Here is a 22,667-nt window from a genome sequence, read left to right on the forward strand (position 1 = left end):
CTGGAGGCGGGGTTTCCAGACATACGTGTATTTCCGAAATTCGCCTGTTGGAGGCGGCGTATCCAGCTGCACATTTTATTATTTAAATTCGCCCTACTGGAGGAGTGTATCCAGGGTCACGCGTGTCATCTAAATCCGCCCTGCTGGAGGCGCTGTGTCCAGCCATACGTGACCGTGACAGGCCCCTCACCGATCAGCAGAATGCGTAACTTTTATTATAGGTCAGTTTTATCTTGGAGTGAAGCGTCAGTGCTCAAACTCCTGCTGCAGCTCCAATTATTCCCTATGGGGCGGCCATCAAGATTTATCCAGCATCCACATAGAGTATGAGGGGAGCGGTAGTTGAGCATACGCACTCTCGGTCCATTCTAATGGGGATAAAATGGGGACGGACCATCTCCAATCTATAAGATATCACCTAGGTGACCATTTATTTTAATTGGACAACCCTTTTAATTAAATAGAATAACTTTATCGTTATTTTAAACACACATGTATGAATACTTGATTTTGTGGCCATTACTAATATACAACAATTTCAGGTTCTCCTTTTCCTGACAGACAGCACAGCCCTCCTGTATTCAAAATGGCCACTAATGGAGGGAGGAGCATGTGGCCAGTCTTCACGTGGGAAAGCTGATGTCAGAGGACACCATATGCACATGGGTACAAAGCTTGTGGAAGGACGGGGAACAAAAAAGTAGTCGTAGTAAATGGTACTATTCTCCAAATGGGCTAAAGTCATTAGGGAAGTAGAACGAGGCTCTGTGTTTCTACCAATGTTACCCCAAAGTCACCTGTCCTACAAAGGAGAAGTCTTTAAGAACTATCATCACCATGATGAAGAACGAGGACTCCTGGAAGTGATGACCCGGCCCCCACAGAGCCCTATTACAACAAAGGTTTTTCTGGATTATATATTTTTTTTTAAATCTTTTTCATTTCTTGGCTTGTTGGACTTGTGCGGTACATCGGCCACACAATCTTTCCCTGCTCAATACATGACATGACGAATGTAAGTGATCTTAGCTCTTTAATTAACTGCGCATGCGTCAAATGTTTACAGTGCACATGCGCAATCCAAGACCCGATACCAGGCAGGCTCAAATATGACGTAGATCAGTAGGAATCAGAAACGCTTAGGACATTTGACCTTATCCTATGTTGTCTAGACTAATTCAGTAGCGATTTTAAAATTCCCCATATTTTTTTTTTAGAATTTCTACACATTGTACTGAAGAGGGAGGGAAATTAACAGGATGTGAGGTGTGGTAGGCGACGAATAACGCAGCTTTGAGTGGCATTGGGCGGTGATGGGTTGTACTATAAGGAGGTATAGATGGAAAGTGCAAAGCGTATTCTATGGGAGTTGTAGTAGAGGGATGACTGAGCAAATGGCAAATAGAAGGGATATGGTGTCCAAAATAATACGACAAACTAGACATCAAGGTGTTGTTTTAATTTTATTTGTACGTTACAATTTTTTTTTTAAATTCCCTGAAAACCACAAGACATTCCGTGGCAGCAAGTCCTACAATGTAGCTCCACACCTGCCATATTTTTTACAATATGAACATTAAATTGGTTTCTCTTTCATGTGAGTTCTTCGATGTACAATAAGACCCGATTTCTGACTAAAACATTTCCCACATAGCAAACACGAGTACGGCTTCTCCCCTGTGTGGACTCTGAGATGATCCGCAAGTCCTGATTTACGGTTAAAACATTTCCCACATTCCGAACATGAATACGGCTTCAAACCAGTGTGATTTGTCAGATGTTTCATAAGACTCGATTTGTGATTATAACTTCTACTACATTCGGAACAAGAAAATGGTTTCTCCCCTGCGTGAGTTCTCTGATGGCCTATAAGATAAGCTTTTCTATTAAAAGTTTTCCCACATTCCAGGCATGAAAACGGCTTCTCTCCTGTGTGCTTTTTCTGATGATCCACAAGACTTGAATTTTTACTAAAACATTTCCCACATTCTGAGCATGGGAATGGCTTTTCATTTCTATGAGTTTTCTCGTGCATGGCAAGATGAGATTTATTTTTAAAATGTTCTCCGCATTCAGAACATGCAAAAATCCTGTCCATCAGGAACTGATAATACTCCAGTTCATAAAAGGGAGATATAAGGAGTGGTCCCTGGGAGCCACTCATCAAGTCTTCATCTGAAAAAAAAAGAATCAGAATTTTTTAGGAACAAAATGACTGATTTTTCATAAACCCGTACAGTGAGCAACATGAGCATGCAGTCAAGTCGTATCAGAATACATTCAAGGCGAGTTTTCCCTTGTCCAAAACTATCTAGCTAGTTCCACATATTGGAGGTAGCTACCCTATAAGTCAATACCTTGGTTGCCATCTTTAATAGGTGAGATTAGTAAAATAGCTTTTTTTTTACTTATATACAAGGAAAAAGGAGGCCACGTCAATGCCGGGGATTCAGGAGAGAGCTGGCATTTACATTGGTAAAATCACAAGTGACAGGTCCTCTTCAAAGCTAAAGGTACAAGGACCACTATTAATTGATTTTACCAAGGGACAGCTGCAGTCCATAAAACAGAAGACAACTCAATGCATTTCTTTTAGACTGCATTCAAAACCAAGACCCAAGCACTACAAAACAACAACGGTACTAGGATACTAAAACCTTATTCACTATGGTTTGTGATGAAGGCTTCTAAGACGTGGTTTGGAAAGCTGCCCTCAGAACATGGTTTTTAGTATCTTCTCCCAGAACAGGGTTTTGGAGGCTAAACTGGTTGGTTGAGATTGCGGCATACTGGCAATCTCATAATGGGGTGGGTTTTTTTTTTCTTCAAAAGATGTCTTAAGTTTTAGTCCTTTAGCCGGGTATTGTGATGCTCAGCAGGTTCACCGTGTCCTGAATATTGCCTGGAAATTTTGCTTTTTAGAAGATGGCGATACACATAGGAAGTTTAGTACTTATTTGGAGTAGCTAAGAAGAAGTCTGATGACCAGTTGCGAGTTGGAAACCTGAAGTGTTTTTTTACTCTTAGTTTGTTTGATTAGTAAGGGTTCAAGACAGTCAGACAATAAATGTAGGGTCAATTTTAGGTGCATTTTCCAAGATGATTTTCATTATATATGAACCCGCCCAGGCCATCACTGACCAAGAGAAGATCTGGTGTGTTCCTGGCTAGAATATGGTGCTTGACCAATTGAGGGTAGTCCTATCTGCTCCTATTCCTGATAGAACAAGGCATGTGTTCACCACATGCTCTGCTGCCTTTACACCCCTTTGAGTGAGTATGACATGACCATTCTTTGTGCACCACCCTAATTAAGCCTTAATCCTTGGCATGAAATAAATACATTGCTGGACCAGGTTACACTGGTAATACTCAATGTCCGAGTTTTAAGAAGACTATAAAATGTGGTTATACAATTTTGCATATAAATATTATTTGCATTTTATTTATTTCTTTTAATATATTGTGCTTGTGTTTCCGCTTGGATCTGGTCCCGGGGCATCAGGACAAGACACTATATGTGGGGCATCTAACGCGGTGGTTGGTTAAGTAGGGCTATCAGTTGGCATAAAGTACTGAGATCATTGAAATTCATAGTGTAAAATAAGAGAGCTTTTGAAATTCTGCTATATGTATATTTTTGCAGAAGTGGTAGACCTTGTGTAATCGCAAGTGATATCATTGTTATGTCGAAGCCGAACGCTATTTACGGAGTGTTGTCAGATGCTTGTTTCCAGGTCTGATCTCCTGGGTTGGATATATGTAGCAGAGCTTAGGATGTCATTTGCTGCGGAGTCTTCAAATGGTGATGTTACAATATGATTGCCGAGTTACCTATTTTGGTGAACAAGTTCATTTTGACTTACGATGGTGATGTAATAATGTAAGGGTATTGGCGTCTAAAATATTGGTGAAAGTTTTCCCATTCATGTCTGAGAGCTTTGGCAGCTCCATGAGACCGAAGTTGGCCTCATTTCCTCCCATGAATGTCCCTCTCTATGAGCAACACAACTTGATGATTATACCGTCTTCTAAAAGGTATGAAGTGGTGACTGCTACTCCCCGAAAGATAAGAAAGTCATGAAAGGAATAGTACCAGGACGGTACCATTAGTGCAGTAAGTGGCCCGCTCTCTTGTGCTGTGGCATCATCGTAGGGTGTGCTGAAAGATGCCAGGCATTAAATATGGGTCAACTGTTGGGATGGCAGCTATCCTCACCGCTATAAGGGAACTATGCTCACCGCTACAAGGCAGCTACGCTCACCGCTATAAGGCAGCTATGCCCACCGCTATAAGGTGGCTATGTTCACAACTATAAGACAGCTTTGCTCACCAGTAAACCATCAATGACTTTATTGGATATGCTGTACGTTACTGGATGTACTGTGCTGAACATCGAGTACATCCTTTGGGTCTTCACAAGATTTTTTAAAATATGTTTGGTTCAGTCTTGACTGACAATATGGCTAAGAAAAAGTATTGTGCAAAGGCGTTATGTGACCCAGCTTGATTTAATGGGATTTGCTGTGTTTTGCCAGGTTTAGGGGCTCGTGCATTCTTAAATAACCATTATGTGAACAGAGGAACAACTTTCCAATAGATTGTGTTTCAATTCCTCACAAATTCCTCCACTCGTTATCAGTGAATTTCTATTAAGGCCGAATTACGTTCTTTAGAGACTCTTTAGCCAAATATTATAAGTGTGGATCTCTTTGCAATAATGTTAGTTATTAGGAAAACATTTTTTGGATTTCTTATAAAAAAAAAAAAGAAGTAAATAATTATCAAATAATATTCCACTTAACCTTACAGTAAATGTTGATATCAACTGATTCAAGTCAATTGAAGAGAAATTCCATGCGATATACATAAAACACCAGATCAATTGATAGGCTCTTACCTTTCACAGATATGACCTTTTCGAGACCACTCGTCATTTCACCATAACTTTTCTGAAAGGATCACACAAAGGAAATGAGAAAAAAAACAAAAAAGTGAGTTTTAATTATTTTATAACCAGGCAAAGGTCAAAATCTCTAGAAAATGTGGACCATTTTTTTCTGAAGGTAGAAAGATCTCCTCAAATGATGGACCGCCAGCATCGACATTTACCCAATTATTGTACACACTAATCGAAACGGTTTTGTCATTATGTTGCAGGAAATGATTTAAGTCTACGCTGAAGAGGACATCTGTGAGTATTAATACCAGTTCTCAGATAAGCAACATGACCGCCTTTACAGTAAAGAAGCCTTAAGTCATGCGCGTCTTGATGCCAATCATTGGCCACTGATGGGCCTCTTCACTCTCTCTTCCTTCGGATATACCCGACACCTGGAAGAAGTCGGGGAGAAGCAGCTCTCACTTCTTCTGGATCTCAGCTTCATCCAATGTAAGCGAGAGTGAAGTTGGCCCATTAGTGGCCACTGATTGGCAGCAGGACACATGACATCACTAGGTCAAGGAAGACCTGATGTCGACATTGCTGGAATGGTGCCGGCACCAGAGGTGAGTACAGCCTGTTTTTATTTTCCTTGGGGAAGTATGTTAATTGAGAAGTGGTTGTCTGAGTAGTGTACAACTCCTTTAATCACTCCCGGGGAGGAGTGGTCTTTTAGTGTGACTTTAGTATGAAACATACTAACAATATTTCGACGGCTTGTTGAGACAAATTGAAGCTGTTATTAAATTTGTTAGTTACATATAAAGTTTCTCTATTTCCTTGCACCTGTTCACATTTGTCTTTATGTTTGGAAGTGATGATCAGTCTCTTGACATTTTTAATACACTCCTGACTGAACACTCCACCCATCAGCATACGGCAATTTTAAACAAAGCTTGATCCTACTTGCCCACATGATTTTAGGTGTCACGACTCTGTTGTCGGGTGTTCCAGGACAAGGGGTTCCTTCCCTGTCCCTACCGCTAGGGGCGCCCTAGCTCGTCCTGTTCCCCAGATTTCTTCTGATGGTGAAGATGCCGGGTCCACATACCTTGCCTTATCTCCTGAATCTGCCCTCAGACTGTACCCTTCCCCTACCCAAGGAAGAGGGGAGTAGTAGCGTACCGTAATATACCAACCAGACTAACAAGGTAATATGAACAGGGAGAAAGGAAAATTCCAAAACATACAAATGTATTCATATAAACAACAGAGGAATGCACAAGGGAGTGGAGGATGGGGTTAAACCAAAGTAAGACAAGAAAGGGAATTATCACACACTCGAAACCTAGCAACGGTCACACATAAATCCACCAAACGCGTTCTCCAATAACAACCTCCAGCCATGCAGCATAAGCTTCTGACAATGAGTGCTAGCCAGGGCCCAGATTATATAGAAGATGGGAGTGGCTAACAGTGCACAGCTGAAAGCCTAAATGCAGGAAAGCTTCCAGGAGCTCTTAATATGAAGGTGAAATGCTTCTAATCAGTGCAGAAGTAGGAGAAATCAAATGCTATGGTCTTCTCTGTTGTGGTAAACCCGTTACCGTAGGCTTTTAGCCCAGGAGAAATGTCATGTTAGGTAGGGGCCCAGCAGAAGTAGTACGCCTTGTCGTTGGCTGTTGGGCACACATGAATTGGCTAATTTATGTGCTAAGTACCTTCATTTTTAATGTATTTTCTATAGCCGTAATGCAATTCCAATTTCATATATTAAAAGTTTGCATACTACAGCGTTTCAGAGTGCAGCTTTAATTTGTTATTTACATATAGAGTGGCTCTTGTTATGAATGGGAAACCGAGGAGGAAAAACAAGACAACAAGCAAAGTCTCAGAAAACCAGAGAAGTTGGTAACTATGCATATCCCTGATCTTAACCGCACAATTAGAAGCAGTCGTGGAGCGTTCCTACGTTGGTCCTAGACGCCTCGTCACAACCGGAGAACTACATAAGCCTAAAGCAGGAAAAGAGGAAAACTAACTTCCCCAGAGCAGACCCCAAAGGAAAGACAGCCCCCCACATGTATTGACGGTGAAGCAAGATGAAAATACAAACAAAGGCAGGAAAATAGGCTGAGCAAACGATGCGGCCCGGCTAACTAGAAAGGAGAGGAAAGGAAAGACACTGTCTGCAATCTGCCAAAAAACCTACAAAAATATTGTCCAACACTTCTGATTGCAAAGTTAACCCTGAAGTCACTAGACTTCTAAACCTATATCAGCACTCTGAAATATTCTGAGACAGAGCAAAAAAGAGGCCAATCTAATAAGGAACAAAAAGCAGATTGGCAAATACTGATTAATAGGAGTGGAAATTCAGCATAGCCCCAGCAGGGGCACACTGGTTACACAACAAACTGAATTGACCAACAAGCGCAAGTGTGAACATTAGCAAAAAACAAAGACTGGAAGAGAGCTGAAGTCCAGGATCTGAGAAGCAGACTGAATCACCAGCACCCGGATAGGGCGTCGGCTGTCTTATATCCAGTCTACTACTCCAGAGATCCAATCATTATCTTCCTCACCAGGTGGCAGATCACTACCACTTAAACCAACAGCACTACCTCCTGTCACCACCAGAGGGAGAACGGAAGGGGAACTCTCAACTGGTGGAGCAGAAAATGAGTTCATGACAGTACCCCCCCCCTTGAGGAGGGGGTCACCGAACCCTCATCCATGCCACCAGGCCGATCAGGATGGGCCCGGTGAAAAGCACGAAATAATTTATTGGCATGAATATCAGAGGCAGAGACCCAAGAATTATCCTCCTGGCCATAACCCTTCCATTTGACCAAATACTGGAGTCTCCGTCTAACCAAACGAGAATCCAATATTTTCTCTACCTCATATTCCACATTGCCTTTAACCAATACAGGATCAGGAGGTGCCGCCCACAAGAACTACTGGCTCAACAAACCTCTTCAACAGTGACTTGTGAAATACGTTATGGATTTTCAACGTAACTGGAAGAGTCAATCGAAAAGAAACAGGATTAAGAATCTCCAAAATCTTATAAGGTCCAATAAATCTTGGCTTAAATTTTGGAGATGCAACCTTCATAGGAATATTCTTAGACGACAACCAAACCATATCACCCACTTTAAACTGGGGACCAATGGTCCTACGCCGGTTGGAAAAACACTGGGCCTTTTCCTGAGAGAGTGACAACTTATCCACCACTTGGTCCCATATCTGCTGCATTCTCACAACCACAGCTGCATTCTCACAACCACAGTGTCCACACCTGGGCAGGACGAAGATTCCACTTGCCCTGAAGAGAATCGAGGATGAAACCCAAAATTACAGAAAAAGGGTGACATCAGAGTGGCAGAACTAGCGCTACTGTTCAGCGCAAATTCGGCCAAGGGCAAAAATGAGACCCAATCATCTTGATCAGCAGATATAAAACATCTTAAATAAGACTCCAGGGTCTGGTTTGTTCTCTCAGTCTGTCCATTGGTCTGGGGATGAAACGCGGAGGAGAAGGATAACTGAATTCCCAGATTGGAACAAAAGGCTTTCCAAAATCTGGAAACAAACTGGACCCCTCTATCGGACACAATGTTCTCAGGAATCCCGTGTAACCGAACCACCTGTTGTAAAAACAAGGGCACCAACTCAGCGGAAGATGGCAACTTTGGGAGTGGTACAAGATGGACCATCTTCGAAAATCTATCACAAATCACCCAGATAACAGTCATTCTCTGAGAGACAGGAAGATCAGAAATAAAATCCATTGAGCTATGGGTCCATGGCCTCTTGGGCACCGGCAGGGGCATCAGCAACCCACTAGAACGAGAACAGGGTTTAGACCGATAACAAGTCCCACAGGACTGTACAAAATTCCTGACATCACGAGAAAGGCAGGCCACCAAAACGACCGACTCACCAAATCTCTGGTACCAAAAATATCCGGATGACCAGCCAATGTGGAGCAATGGACTTCAAACATCACTCTCTTTCTCCACTGGTCAGGAACATACAATCTTCCCATAGGGCAACGCTCAGGTTTATCCTCCTGAAATTCCTCCAGGGTGCGTCTCAAATCGGGAGAAATGGCAGAAAGAACTACCCCCTCACCTAGGATAGTAGTAGGCTCGGTCACATTAAGAGAATCAGCAAAGAAACTCCTAGAAAGGGCGTCTGCCTTAACATTCTTAGTGCCCGGAAGAAAAGAGACCACAAAATTCAAACGCGTGAAAAACAAGGCCCATCTAGCCTGTCTAGGATTCAAGCGTTTGGCCGACTCCAGATAAATCAGATTCTTGTGATCGATGAGGACCACAAATTAATGTCTAGCTCCCTCCAGCCAATGTCTCCACTCCTCAAATGCCCATTTCATGGCCAACAATTCCCGATTCCCCACGTCATAGTTGCGTTCAGATGGGGAGAACTTTCGAGAAAAGAAGGCACAGGGATTCATCTTAGAAGTCATAGGGTCTTTTTGGGACAACACAGCTCCTGCACCAATCTCAGAAGCGTCCACCTCCACTTGAAATGGAAGTGAGACATCAGGTTGCCGTAAAACTGGAGCTGAAGTAAATCTCCGCTTAAGCTCCTGAAATGCTGAGACAGCTTCAGGAGACCAATTCAGCACATCAGCTCCCTTCTTGGTCAGATCAGTCAGTGGTTTGACAATACTAGAAAAATTACTTATAAATTTACGATAGAAATTAGAAAAACCCAAAAACTTCTGAAGAGCCTTCAAAGAAGTAGGCTGAACCCAATCATAAATGGCCTGTACCTTGGCTGGGTCCATTTGAATAGTCGACGGAGACAAAATAAATCCCAAAAATGAAATCCTCTGTACATCAAAGAGGCATTTCGATCCCTTAACAAACAGGGAATTCTCCCTCCCGGAACACAGTCCGGACATGTTCCACATGAGAATCCCAATCACTGGAAAAGATCAAAATAACATCCAGATAAATGATCAAAAACTTATCCACAAAGTCTCGGAAAATATCATTCATAAAGGACTGGAAGACAGAAGGGGCATTAGCGAGCCCAAAAGGCATCACCAGGTACTCAAAATGTCCCTCCGGAGTATTAAACGCCATCTTCCATTCATCCCCGTGCTTGATGCGAATAAGATTATACGCCCCCCTGAGGTCAAGCTTAGTAAACCAGCAGGCACTCTTAACTCTGGAGAATAAATCAGACATCAGAGGTAACGGGTACTGATATTTAACCGTCATCTTGTTAAGGGAACGATAATCAATACACGGTCTTAATGAACCATCTTTCTTGGCCACAAAAAAAAAAAACCAGCGCCTAAAGGTGACGAGGATGGTCTAATATGACCCTTCTCCAACGACTCCTTAATATAGGATCGCATAGCATCATGTTCGGGTACAGATAAGTTGAAAAGCCGACCCTTGGGAAATTTACACCCAGGCATCAACTCAATTGCACGTAACTCATAACTCCTATGAGGAGGCAAAGACGCAGACTTACTCTCACTAAAAACATTAGAGAAATCAGCCAGATAATCAGGAATATCATGAGACTTAGGAGAGGTGGAGAAAACAGGAGCGTCCCAGAGAACACACTGACAACCCCAACTCACCACAGACACAGATTTCCAATCCAAAACTGGGTTATGAGTTTGCAACCAGGGGAACCCCAGAACAATAGTATCATGCAAATTATGCAGCACCAAAAATTTACACTTTTTTTCTTGGTGGTCTGGGGCAACTCGCATTATCACCTGGGTCCAAAACTGGGGTTTATTCTCTGCCAAAGGAGTGGCATCAATACCCCTTAAAGGAATAGGCATCTGCAGAGGCGTCATGGACAGACCACAACGTTTAGCAAAGTCCAAATCCATCAGATTCAGAGCTGCTCCTAAATCCACAAAAGCCTTAGTGGAAAATGTGGACAAGGAGCAGATCAGAGTAATTGCCAAAAGGAACTTAGGTTGTATACTGCCCATAGCAAATGTGTGTGCAAAACGTTTCTCTCATTTAGGGCAGACAGAAATAGTATGAGAGGCGTCTCCACAGAAAAAACACAGCTTATTACGCCTTCTAAACTCCCGACGTTGCGCCCTAGACAAAACCCCATCACATTGCATAGGTTCAGACATTTGTTCAAAAGGTGGCAGCGCCTTCCGTGTAGTTTTACGTTCACGTAAACGACGAGCAACTTTAATGGCTAATGACATAGAGCCATCCAGACCAGAGGGAACAGGAAATACCACCATAACATCCTTTACGGTCTCTGATAAACCTTTCCGAAAGAGAGCTGCCAATGCACTATCATTCCATGTAGTAAGGACCGCCCACTTTCGGAATTTTTGACAGTACAACTCTGCAGAATCCTGACCCTGGTTTAATGCCAACAGGGTTCTCTCAGCTTGATCAACGGCACTAGGTTAATCATACAACAACCCCAAGGCCTGAAAAAATGCATCCACATTAGTCAGAATAGGATTTTCAGGTGTCAGAGAAAAAGCCCAATCTTGGGGATCGCCGCGCAGCAAGGAGATGACAATTTTAACATGCTGCACAGAGCTCCCCGATGAGTTAGGCTTCAAAGCAAGAAATAATTTACAATTATTCTTAAAATTCAGAAATTTAGACCGATCCCCAGAAAACACATCAGGAGTAGGGATCTTGGGTTCAGCAGCATATGACTGAATAAGGTAGGCGGAAATTCCCTGCACTTCAGCAGCATGCTGCTCCACACGATCAGACAGTTGCTTAATCTCCATTAGGAAAAAAAAAAAAATCCTCCTACGGCCCCAGAGAAAAAGAGGAAAAAATACATAATAAAAAAAAAAAAAAAAAATTCTGACACTTTTTTTCCTTTCTCTAACAATTCTTTCCTGCTTTTGAGTACCCTAGAATCTGCGGTATGGCTGGTGATTCTGTTATGAATGGGAAACCGAGGAGGAAAAACAAGACAAGAAGCTAAGTCTCAGAAAACCAGAGAAGTTGGTAACTATGCAGATTGCAGATCCCTGATCTTAACCGCACAACTAGAAGCAGTTGTGGAGCGTTCCTACGTTGGTCCTAGACGCCTCGTCACAACCGGAGAACTACATAAGCCTAAAGCAGGAAAAGAGGAAAACTAACTGCCCCAGAGCAGTCCCCAAAGGAAAGACAGCCCCCCACATATATTGACGGTGAAGCAAGATGAAAATACAAACAAAGGCAGGAAAATAGGCTGAGCAAACGATGGGGCCCGGCTAAATAAAAAGGACAGAAATGGAAAGACACTGTCTGCAATCTGCCAAAAACAACCTACAAAAATATTGTCCAACACTTCTGATAGCAAAATTAACCCTGAAGTCACTAGACTTCTAAACCTATATCAGCACTCAGAAATATTCTGAGACATAGCAAAAAAGAGGCCAATCTAATAAGGAACAAAAAGCAGATTGGCAAATACTGATTAATAGGAGTAGAAATTCAGCATAGCCCCAGCAGGGGCAGGCTGGTTACACAACAAACTGAATTGACTAACAAGCGCAAGTGTGAACATTAGCAAAAAACAAACTTAACTTGAGAAGACTGGAAGAGAGCTGAAGTCCAGGACCTGAGAAGCAGACTGAATCACAAGCACCCGGATAGGGCGTCGGCTGTCTTATATCCAGTTTGATACTCAAGAGATCCAATCGTTATCTTCCTCATCAGGTGGCAGATCACTACCACTTAAACCAGCAGCACTACCTCCTGTCACCACCAGAGGGAGAACGGAAGGGGAACTCTCAACTGGTGGAGCAGAAAATGAGTTCATGAAAGGCTCTCTTAGCTTACACCTGTTCACTTTGTATTTCTGCTTGGAACCGACATTCAGTCTGTTGATATTCAGAACTCATTTGTAGCCATTACCTAACATATAAACCCCCCCTGAAAATAAAAAAAATAAAAGAGCATAGAGTATACTCCATGACGGCTGGAGGAGTTTACCATTAGCTTACTATGTCAATCTATAACTACCGTATTTTCCGCTTTGTAAGACGCACTTTTTTTCCCCCAAAATTGAGGGGAAAAAGGGGGTGCGTCTTACAAAGAGGATATACATTTGCGCTGCCACTGAGGGTACTTGCCGCGGCACTCTGTGCCCTGATGCTGCCGCTGCGCTGTCCGCCACCGCCGCGCTCCTGTCCCCCGGTGGTTTCTTCCGCCCCACCGCCGCCGCCGCGCTCTGTCCCGTTCAGCGTGGGGGGTCTCTGTCGCTCCATGCCTGCTTTCTTCCTGGAAAATGGCCGCCGCGCATGCGCAGACGGACATCTCGGCACTGAAATCTCATCTCCCGAGAGATGTCCCTCAGAACGGGACAGAGCGCGGCGATGGCGGCAAACACCGGGGGATAGGAGCGTGGTGGTAAGAACCGGGGGACAGAGCATGGTGGTGGCGGTAAGAACCGGGGGAGAGCGCGGCGGTGGTGGCAAGCAGGCACCGGGGGACAGCGTGGCGGTGGTGGCAAGCACTGGGGGACAGAGTGCGGCGGTGGTGGCAAGCAGGCACCGGGGGACAGAGCGTGGCGGTGGTGGCAAGCATCAGGGGACAGAGGGCGGCGGCAGTAACAGACACCGGCAGCGGCACGCTGCACATCAAAACACCCCCTCATCCCAGCAGCAATGTTCCACTCCGGCCTCCTCCATCACCACCCCTGGAAAGCAATAAGACGCATGGATTATAAGATGCACCACCATTTTATTAAAAATAAAGTTTTTTTCCTATTTTTCTCCTCAAAATTTGGGGTGCGTCTTATAATCCGGAGCGTCTTATAAAGCGAAAAATACGGTAATTTGCAGAAATTGAAGCTCAATATACCTGATGATCCAGCTGGGCAATTGGCATTTTTTCTGGAAACTCATGGGAATAAATAAGATAAGGACACGCTTCTAGCGAAGTTCCCATACTTGATCCATCTGTAAGGAATAAAAACAATGACTGAATAAATTATTTATACCTTAACAATCAGATGATTGGTGACTATATAGTAGGTGATCCACCAACCTGTTATCTCTTCTTTAATCAGTAAAGGTCTCTCCGTCTCCAGGGATGTGATGGACTGGTGATCTTTCATCAAGATATCTTTATATCGATCCTTGTGTCCTTCTAAATACTCCCACTCCTCCGTTGAGAAATAGACAGTGACGTCCTGACACCTTAAAGGAACCTGACACACACACAATGATACCATCATCCGCCATCACTGTATAATAATTTCCCAGCGTTCCCGGCAGCGCTCACCTCTCCGGTCAGCAGCTCGGTGATCTTGTTGGTAAGTTCTAGAATCTTTTGTTCATGTATCAGAGATGGAAGCGGCGTCTCGGTGATGTCGCTCTGGGTCTTGCTCCCTTCTTTTGACATGTGGGGGGTCTCTCTGTTGCCGGATGGCTTTTTTACTACTGTGTAATCCTGTGTGTGGCAAGATAATGATCATTATATACAGTGGGTAAAATAAGTATTTGAATCTTTGCAGATTTTGCAAGTTTTCACATCTGTAATTTTTTTCTGAGGTACACTTCACCTGTGAAAGACAGAATCTAAAAATAAAAACAGAAAATCACATTGTAGGATTTTTAAATAATTCAATTGCATTTTATTGCATGAATTAAGTATTTGATCACCGACCAACCAGCAAGAATGCTGCTCTCACAGACCTGTTAGTCTCCAACTCTGCACTCATTACCTGTATTAATTGCACTTGTTTGAACTCGTTACCTGTATGAAAGACACCTGATCACACACACAATCACACTCCAACCCCTCCATCATGGCCAAGACCAAAGAGCTCTCTAAGGACACCAGGGACAAAATTGTAGACCTACATAAGGCTGGAATGCACTACACGACAGTAGGCAAGCAGCTAGGTGAGAAGGCAACAATTATTAGAAAATGGAAGAGCGGTCAGTCTTCCTCTGTCTAGGGCTCCATTTAAGATTTCGCCTCATGGGGTAAGGATGATTCTGAGAAAGGTCAGGAATCAGCTCAGCCCTACACTGGAGGATCTGGTCAATGGCCTGAAGAGAGCTAGGACCACAGTCTCAAACATTACCGTTAGTAACATACTACGCAATCACGATCCAGAGGAGGCATGGGAGAAGGTCACGTGGTCAGATGAAACCAAAAAAGTTCTATTTTGGTCTCAACTCCACTCATCATGTTTGGAGGAAGGATGAGTACAACCCCAATAACACCATCCCAGATGTGAAGCATGGTGGGGGAAACCATCATACATTGGGGGTACTGTTCTGCAAAGGGGACAGGACGACTGCACCATATTGAAGGAAGGATAGATGGAGACATGTATCACAAAGTTTTGGCAAACAACCTCCTTCCCTCGTTAAGAGCATTGAAGATGGGTCCTGGTTGGGTCTTCTAGCATGACAATGACCTGAAAAACACAGCCAGGGCAACTAAGGAGAGGCTCCGTAAGAAGCATTAGAAGGTCCTGGAGTGGCCTATCCGGTCTCCAGACCTGAACCCAATAGAAAATCATTGGAGGGAGCTGAAATTCAATGTTGTCCAGCGACAGCCCCAGAAAACTGAAAGATCTGAAGATCTGCAAAGAGGAGGAGGCCAAAACCCCTCCTGCCCCGTGTGCAAACCTGGTCAAGAACTACAGGAAACGTCCAACCTCTGTAACTGCAAATAAAGGTTTCTGGACCAAATATTAAGTTCTGTTTTTCTATTGTATCAAATACTTATTTCCTGCAATAAAATGCAAATTAATTATGTAAAAATCATACAATGTGATTTTCAGGATTTTTTTTATATTCTGTCTCTCAGAGTTGAAGTGTACCTACGATAAAAATTAGAGACCTCTCCATTCTCTGAAGGGGGAAAATTTGCAAAATCATCAGTGTATCAAATACTTATTTTCCCCACTATGTATTCTAATAAATCCTTCACCTTTCCCATCGCTGACCTGTTTTATTAATAATAGTGATGTCATGTGGATCTCTCACCTCTCCTGTTATCAAGTAGATTATCTCAAGAGTGAGGTCTAATATATCTGCAGCCATGAGGTTTCTGTGCTTGTCCATCGCTGGTGGGTCATTCAAAACCATGGTCTCTCAAAGGAAACTTTAGCAGCGATTGTTCCGTACCTAAGGAACCTGTGCAAAACATGGAGGACTGAAAGCAAAATAAAAACTTACATGATGTATAGTATCGTCCTAATCATCAATTGTAAATGGATACTCACAACATGCGTGTGGAGGTGACTAAAGTGTATTAAATGGCCACTTTATTATAGATACCCATTTAGAAGCTGCTTGGACCTCCTTTGGTTTCAGAATCATAGCAATGTGTCATGTTATAGATTCCATTAACTGTTGAAATCACAGCTGGAATATTGGCCCACGCGGACAGGATAGTTTCTCACAGTTGCCACAAATTAGATGGAAGAACTAATACTCTGAACAGCCTGTTCTACGTCGTACTAGAAATGGTCTATAGCCAGGTCAGGTAACCAGTAGACTGAGGTCCTGACTAGATTACAATCCTTTAAGCCTTGCCATAGACTAGAGATTTTAGCTTTCTTAACTTGTTTTAATTGATTGGTCAGTGGTCAGTCTGAATTAAGATAAAACACCAAATCGGCATCTGGTATTTCTGACTTGATCTGTGGACTTAAATTTCTTAACCAAGATTATTGGCCACTTCATATGAAAGCTGCTGAAAATTGTCCAACACATTATGTTGGATTTTTCCCAGCTGGTCCTGTGGTCAGTATTTATTAGTCTTGATACTAATCAGTTATAACGAATGACAAAATCACAATCGGTACAATCGATTTTAAGGCCCCCATATACCTTAAGGCCCCTTTACATTTAGCGATGCACCAGCAATCCCGACCACGATACGACCCGGTCAGGATCGCTAGTGCATCGCTAAATGGTCGCTAGTGAGCTGCCACACAGGCAGATCTCACTAGCGATGCAGCAGCAGTCGCTCTTACCTTTCAGACGCGGCGAGGGTGACCGTCTTCCGCCTGCGTCCATGGCTCGCTCGTCGGCACCAGCAGGAAGCAGACGACGAGAAATGGACCAGGCCGATCTCGCGCGATCAGCGATAGCCAGTGGGGAGCCCGGTCAGAGGTATCACATGTAGCGATATCACTAGCGATATCTCTGCTGCGTTACAAAATTGGTGACGCGTTAGCGATATCGCTGTGTAAAGGGCCCTTTAGACTAATGCCGGCCAAATTTGCCGACATCGACGGCTTTAGACATCACTAACGTGAGGGGAAGATGTTGATTGCGCATGTCCAATTTCAGACTGCTAACCGCTGTATATTCTCCTGAAGATAAGCCACTGGAAAAAAAACGTTTCTTGGTGGCTTTCTCATAAAGAACAATGCAGCACTCATTTAGCTGAACGAGCGATCCTGTATATGGGAGACACCGCCGAGATAGTACGTTGAGTAATTAGTTTATGCATTATTCAGCGACACCCATCTAATATGTATGGCTGCCTTTAGCCTAATACTTTTTCACTTGAGGTTTTTCTACCATCAAACATTCTCAGTAACTTTGTCAGGCTAGGAAATACTGGCCCCGACTTGTCTACAACCAATGCCCAGGTCTTGCTTGAAGTTGATCAGATCACTACAATAATGGACAAACATGTCTCTCTTGGGCTGCAAGCCTACAATTTGAATGGGTAAGTAGAATTGGTTGAGAACATCTTGTCCATTATTGTAGGCTTTTTATCCCGAAAGTGGCATTGTCACGTGGACCCGTCCTGTGTGACACGGCTCGCAGGCCGGTAACTAAAACAATAGGACGTGGCACGTGATACTGTCCTGTGTGACACGGCTCGCAGGCCGGTAACTAAAACAAGACAAGGGGTAGGGAAACAGTTACAACGGTGGGCCCTGCGATAGGGAAAGGGGACGTGGAGACCTCCTGCACTCCCCTAAGTCAGTGTCCCTAACGCTCCTAACGTTCCCTATGCCGGTTCCGCACCGGGCGCCGATCACGAACCTGTCGCCCTGGCACACCCTACACCTATCCCTTGCTAGGAAGCTGGGTGGCGCAGGCACTGGCCCCACCACTGTACTAATACACACTAAGGAGAAAACACAACGGGGAAACACAACTTAGCTTTACTCTGTTGCACTTGTTCCTGGCAACAGAGTCCACCACCAGCATGCAGCTCTCCTCCTGAATCGCTGACACCAAGCTCTGTCAGAGTTACCAGGAAATCCCCTATGACTCCTTTCACACCAGGGCTCTGACTGAGCTGCCAGGACCTCTCTCTAGATCCTTCCTCCACCAAGGATGGTTGAAATGAACATGGTTGAAATGAACACTATCACCAACACTGATTGCAACACCTGTGACTCTTTTATAGTAGAGCCAGCAATCACACCTGCATTATAATCATGTGCACTAAACAAAATAAACTAGAGTGCAATGACGCTCACCACCACCGGGGGCAAACTTAGAACAAACAACACCACAGTGCAATAATCCTAATGGCCACCGGGGGCAAAAACACCTAAAGCACAGCTTAGGAAAAAAAAAAGGTTACCTGTGCTTTATATCAGTCCTGATCCAGCATGGATCATGACAGGCATGTACTGTAGGATAAGGAAGGGTTATGATAGGACCCGTCAGAAAAGTGTCACCTTGCCGTGGTTGACGGACCCACATGATTCGGCCAATTTATGTGCTAAGAACCTTTGCTTTTTTTGTAAATAAATCTAGCTGAGGGACAATGCAGTTGGAAGTTATTTCCATTGACACTATAGGTCTTGGCATTCACAGAGTGCTGCTGGGCTTTTTTTTATACATAATTTGCAGTCACTACAGCTTGCACCTAATCACACTTAGGAGGTGCTGGTCAGGTTTTTTTTTTGAATAGCTCATTTTAAGGGTGTGACTCCCTCTGCTCTGACACTGCGCTCCTCCCATTGACCTGCAGGTGAGTCGATCGGCATTGAGATGGCCCAGAACTGGGGATCATTAAGAAGGAAGACTACAATCCCCACTTGTTGCTCCTTACTCCCTGAGGAACAAGGGGGAGCCTGAAATATAATTTGCAGGCTTCTTTGAAAACCATACTTTTTTCTCTCCCTCCAAAGAACCTGTCAGGGAGAGATGTTTTGGGTTATGGTCTAGCCAGGGCGTGAGCCGACACCAAGAACCCAGACATCTGCTGAAGGTTCTGCACCATCTATGACCGCAACTCAGTAACATCATTTGTGAGGGTCTGGATAAGGCTTGCAAAAACTTCAGCTTGAGCCATAAGAACTCCGGAAAATGGTGCAGGTCCGTTATAATGTCACGCTCGGACACAGGTAAGTCCGGCAGATGACAAAGCATATAAATACAGCGGGATAGAAAACGAAGAGGAAGGCCCTAATGATCGGGGGATGGGACAACTCCTGACACCAATCTGTGTCTGTCCCTAACGCCCCATACAGGTTCTTCCACCCACTGCCGTCACGTGCCTAGTCCCTCACTGTCACCTCTATGAACCCAGGCTAGTGCACTTTTGCGGGACGAGTTGTACTTTTGAACGACACCATTGGTTTTACCATGTCGTGTACTCGAAAATGGGAAAAAAATTCCAAGCGCGGTGAAATTGCAAAAAAAGTGCAATCTCACATTTATTTTGTTTGGTTCAATAAATGCAAAATCTGACCTGCCATTGTGATTCTCCAGGTCATTACGAGTTCATAGACACCAAACATGTGTAGGTTCTCTTTTATCTAAGTGGTGAAAAAAAATTCCAAAGTTTGCTAAAAAAAAAAATTAAAAAATTGCGCAATTTTCCGAGGGCCGTAGAGTCTCCATTTTTCGTGATCTCGGGTCGGGTGAGGGCTTTTTTTTTACGCGCCGAGCTGATGTTTTTAATGATACCACTCTCTTGATCGTCTGTTATGGCATTTCAATGCAACATTGCAGCAACCAAAAAAATGTAATTCTGGCGTTTTGTTTTCCTCTCGGTACGCCGTTTAGCAATTGGGTTATTCCTTTTTTCTTATAGATAGATCGGGCGATTCTGAACTCGGCGATATCTAATATGTGGGGCAAAAAGGGGGTGATTTGTACTTTTATATTTCTTTTATTTTTAAAAACATTTTTTTTTTCACTTTTGGCATGCTTCCATAGTGTCCATGGGAGACGAGAAGCTGACATAACCCGATCGCCTCTGCTACATAGAGACGACGATCAGATCTCCGCCTCTATAGGACAGAATTACTCACATACTATGAGGGCCGATCACCGGGTGGCGCTCACAGCAAGCCGGCACTGACAACCACAGTGGTCTCCAGACCTCCGGTTATCATGCCAACGAACCGGTGACCCGCGATCACGTGAAGCGGGTCACCGGTGGGAGTATTTCCGGCGCGATTGTTAAATGCCACTGTCAGCGTTTGACAGCAGCATTTAACAGGTTAATAGCTGCGGGTGGATCGCGATTCCACCCGTGGCTATTGCGGCACGTCAGGTGTTCAAAACAGCTGACATATCCCGGGAAAGATGCGGGCTCACCGCCAGAGCGCCCATCACAGTGAGGAGGTCCGACATCGGCATAAATATACACCCGATGTCGGAAAGGGGTTAACATGCAAATCACCCCTGGGGTTAAAGGTTTTACAGAATTCAAAATTTCAAAGATTTTCTCATCTCTACTAATGACATGCACAGTGTCCAGTGACACAAGTCACCATGTTGTCCACATTCACACACTACAGAGTCAGCCGCAGACAGGACTGAGGCCTGAACAGCAGCGCTCCATGCACTGCTGAGGTAAAATGAAAGCCGAACTCTGATTGGTTGTTCTGTTAACCTGCAGTCAGAACTGATCGGGTGCCAAGTTAGGATGAAACCTGAGCTCTGATTGGTTGCAATGTCAGAATGAAACCTGAGCTCTGATTGGTTGCAATGTCTCAGGATGAAACCTGAGCTCTGATTGGTTGCAATGTCTCAGGATGAAACCTGAGCTCTGTTTGGTTGCAATGTCTCAGGATGAAACCTGAGCTCTGATTGGTTGCAATGCCTCAGGATGAAACCTGAGCTCTGATTGGTTGCCATGCCTCAGGATGAAACCTGAGCTCTGATTGGTTGCAATGTCTCAGGATGAAACCTGAGCTTTGATTGGTCGCTATGGGCAACAATCACAGTATAAGTCGGTGCTGATAAATGAGGCCTGAGAGAGGAGTCGTCCGGTACTACAGACCGCAGGAGGGAGGAGCACGAGGGGCAGTGCTGGCGGCCCGGCCTGTGCTCTCCCCCAGCACCGCTACTGACAGCATCACCTCCCCCCTCTCCATTATCAGCAGCTGCTGCATTGTGCTCCTTCCCCCTCCGGCCGCAGCATTCAGCCCCTTCCCCACAGAGAGCAGCACGTTCCCTCTCACACCGGCGCTGGGAGCCGGGCTCAGCCCTCCGGCCTCCATTCCTACCTGCCTGGTGGTCACTCGCGGCCTCCACAGCCCTTCTCCTCCTCCTGAGAGCAGCAGTCATGTGACCGTGATGTCACCGCAGGTCCTGCGCTCCTCTCTCTCCTCATCAGGCCTCTGCAGCCTGCACCATCGCCTCTTCTCCTTCATGTTTGTGCTGTGATTTTTTTTTTTATTTCCTCCTCCATTTTTCACTGCCAGAACTTCTTCATTTTTTTCTGGTGTCTCAGCCACACAAGGCTTCATTTTTTTTTTTTTTTGCAGGACGGTTCGTAGTTTGCATTGTGACACCATTCCCTTTACCCCAATATAGTGTTGCAAAAAGGGAGAGAAAAAAAAAGGTGTTCTTGGGGTGAAACTGTGAAAATTTAGTTTATATGTCGTATATCGTAAAAATGACTGAGCGTGCCGATGCTGCGGTTCAGAACAGTTATGGTGATTGTTATGACTTAAAGGGAATCTGTCGCCTATTTTTTTTTTTTTTTGCCCTATGAGCTGCGGCCACCGCCATCAGGGGCTTATCTACAGCATTCTGTAATGCTGCAGATAAGCCCCCGATGTAACCTGAAAAGAAAAATGAGTTTTATCCTACCCGGGGTCCGGTCCGATGGGTGTCGCGGTCCGGTGCCTCCCATCTTCTACAGATGCCGTCCTCCTTGCTTCTCCCTCGGCTCCTGCGCAGGCGTACTTTATTGGCATCGGACCTTTCGGACCTCTCACTGCAGGACTCTGCTCTGCCCTCAACAGGACAGAGTAGTGCGCTGGAGCACAGCATGAAGCAAGGAGGAGGACATCATCCCTAGAAGATAGGAGGTGCCGGACTGGATCGCGGCACCCATCGGACCAGACTGGACCCCTGGTGAGTATAATCTAACTTTTCTTATCTTTCAGGTTACATTGGGGGCTTATGTACAGCATTACAGAATGCATTACAGAATGCTGTAGATAAGCCCCTGATGGCAGGGGCCGCAGCTAATAGGGCAAAAAATAGGTGACAGATTCCCTTTAAAGTAAACATGTCACCAGGAATAATGCTGTTAGGGCTCATGCACACACTGAGTATTTGGTGAGTTTTTTACCCCAGTATTTGTAAGCCAAAACCAGGAGTGGAACAGTCAGAGGAAAAGTATAATAGAAACACGTCACCACTTGTGGATTTTTTCACCCACTCCTAGTTTTGACTTACAAATACTGGGGTAAAAAAACTCACCAAATACTCAATGTGTGCATGTGGCCTTAGACGAGTCTCATACGGCAATACCCGGCACTGCCACCGGCACTCGGGAGCGGAGCGTGCAGCCACATAGAAATACATGGACCCACACGCTCTGCTCCTAAGTG

General features: G+C 44.5%; 1 protein-coding gene across 1 annotated transcript in view; it reads right to left on the reverse strand.

Annotated features, from left to right (window-relative positions):
* Positions 1 to 1,450: 1,450 nt before the first annotated feature.
* Positions 1,451 to 22,667, reverse strand: part of LOC141091512 (uncharacterized) — a 51,036-nt gene continuing 29,819 nt past the window's right edge. The window contains exon 7 of the mRNA XM_073577141.1: positions 1,451 to 2,090. Within this exon, the coding sequence (XP_073433242.1) occupies positions 1,577 to 2,090 (514 nt within the window). The 3' untranslated portion in view covers positions 1,451 to 1,576. The remainder of the gene's footprint in view (positions 2,091 to 22,667) is intronic.

The sequence above is a fragment of the Dendrobates tinctorius genome, unplaced genomic scaffold, assembly GCF_039654945.1.
Source record: "Dendrobates tinctorius isolate UK_male_01 unplaced genomic scaffold, ASM3965494v1 ptg000054l, whole genome shotgun sequence".
NCBI lineage: Eukaryota > Metazoa > Chordata > Amphibia > Anura > Dendrobatidae > Dendrobates > Dendrobates tinctorius.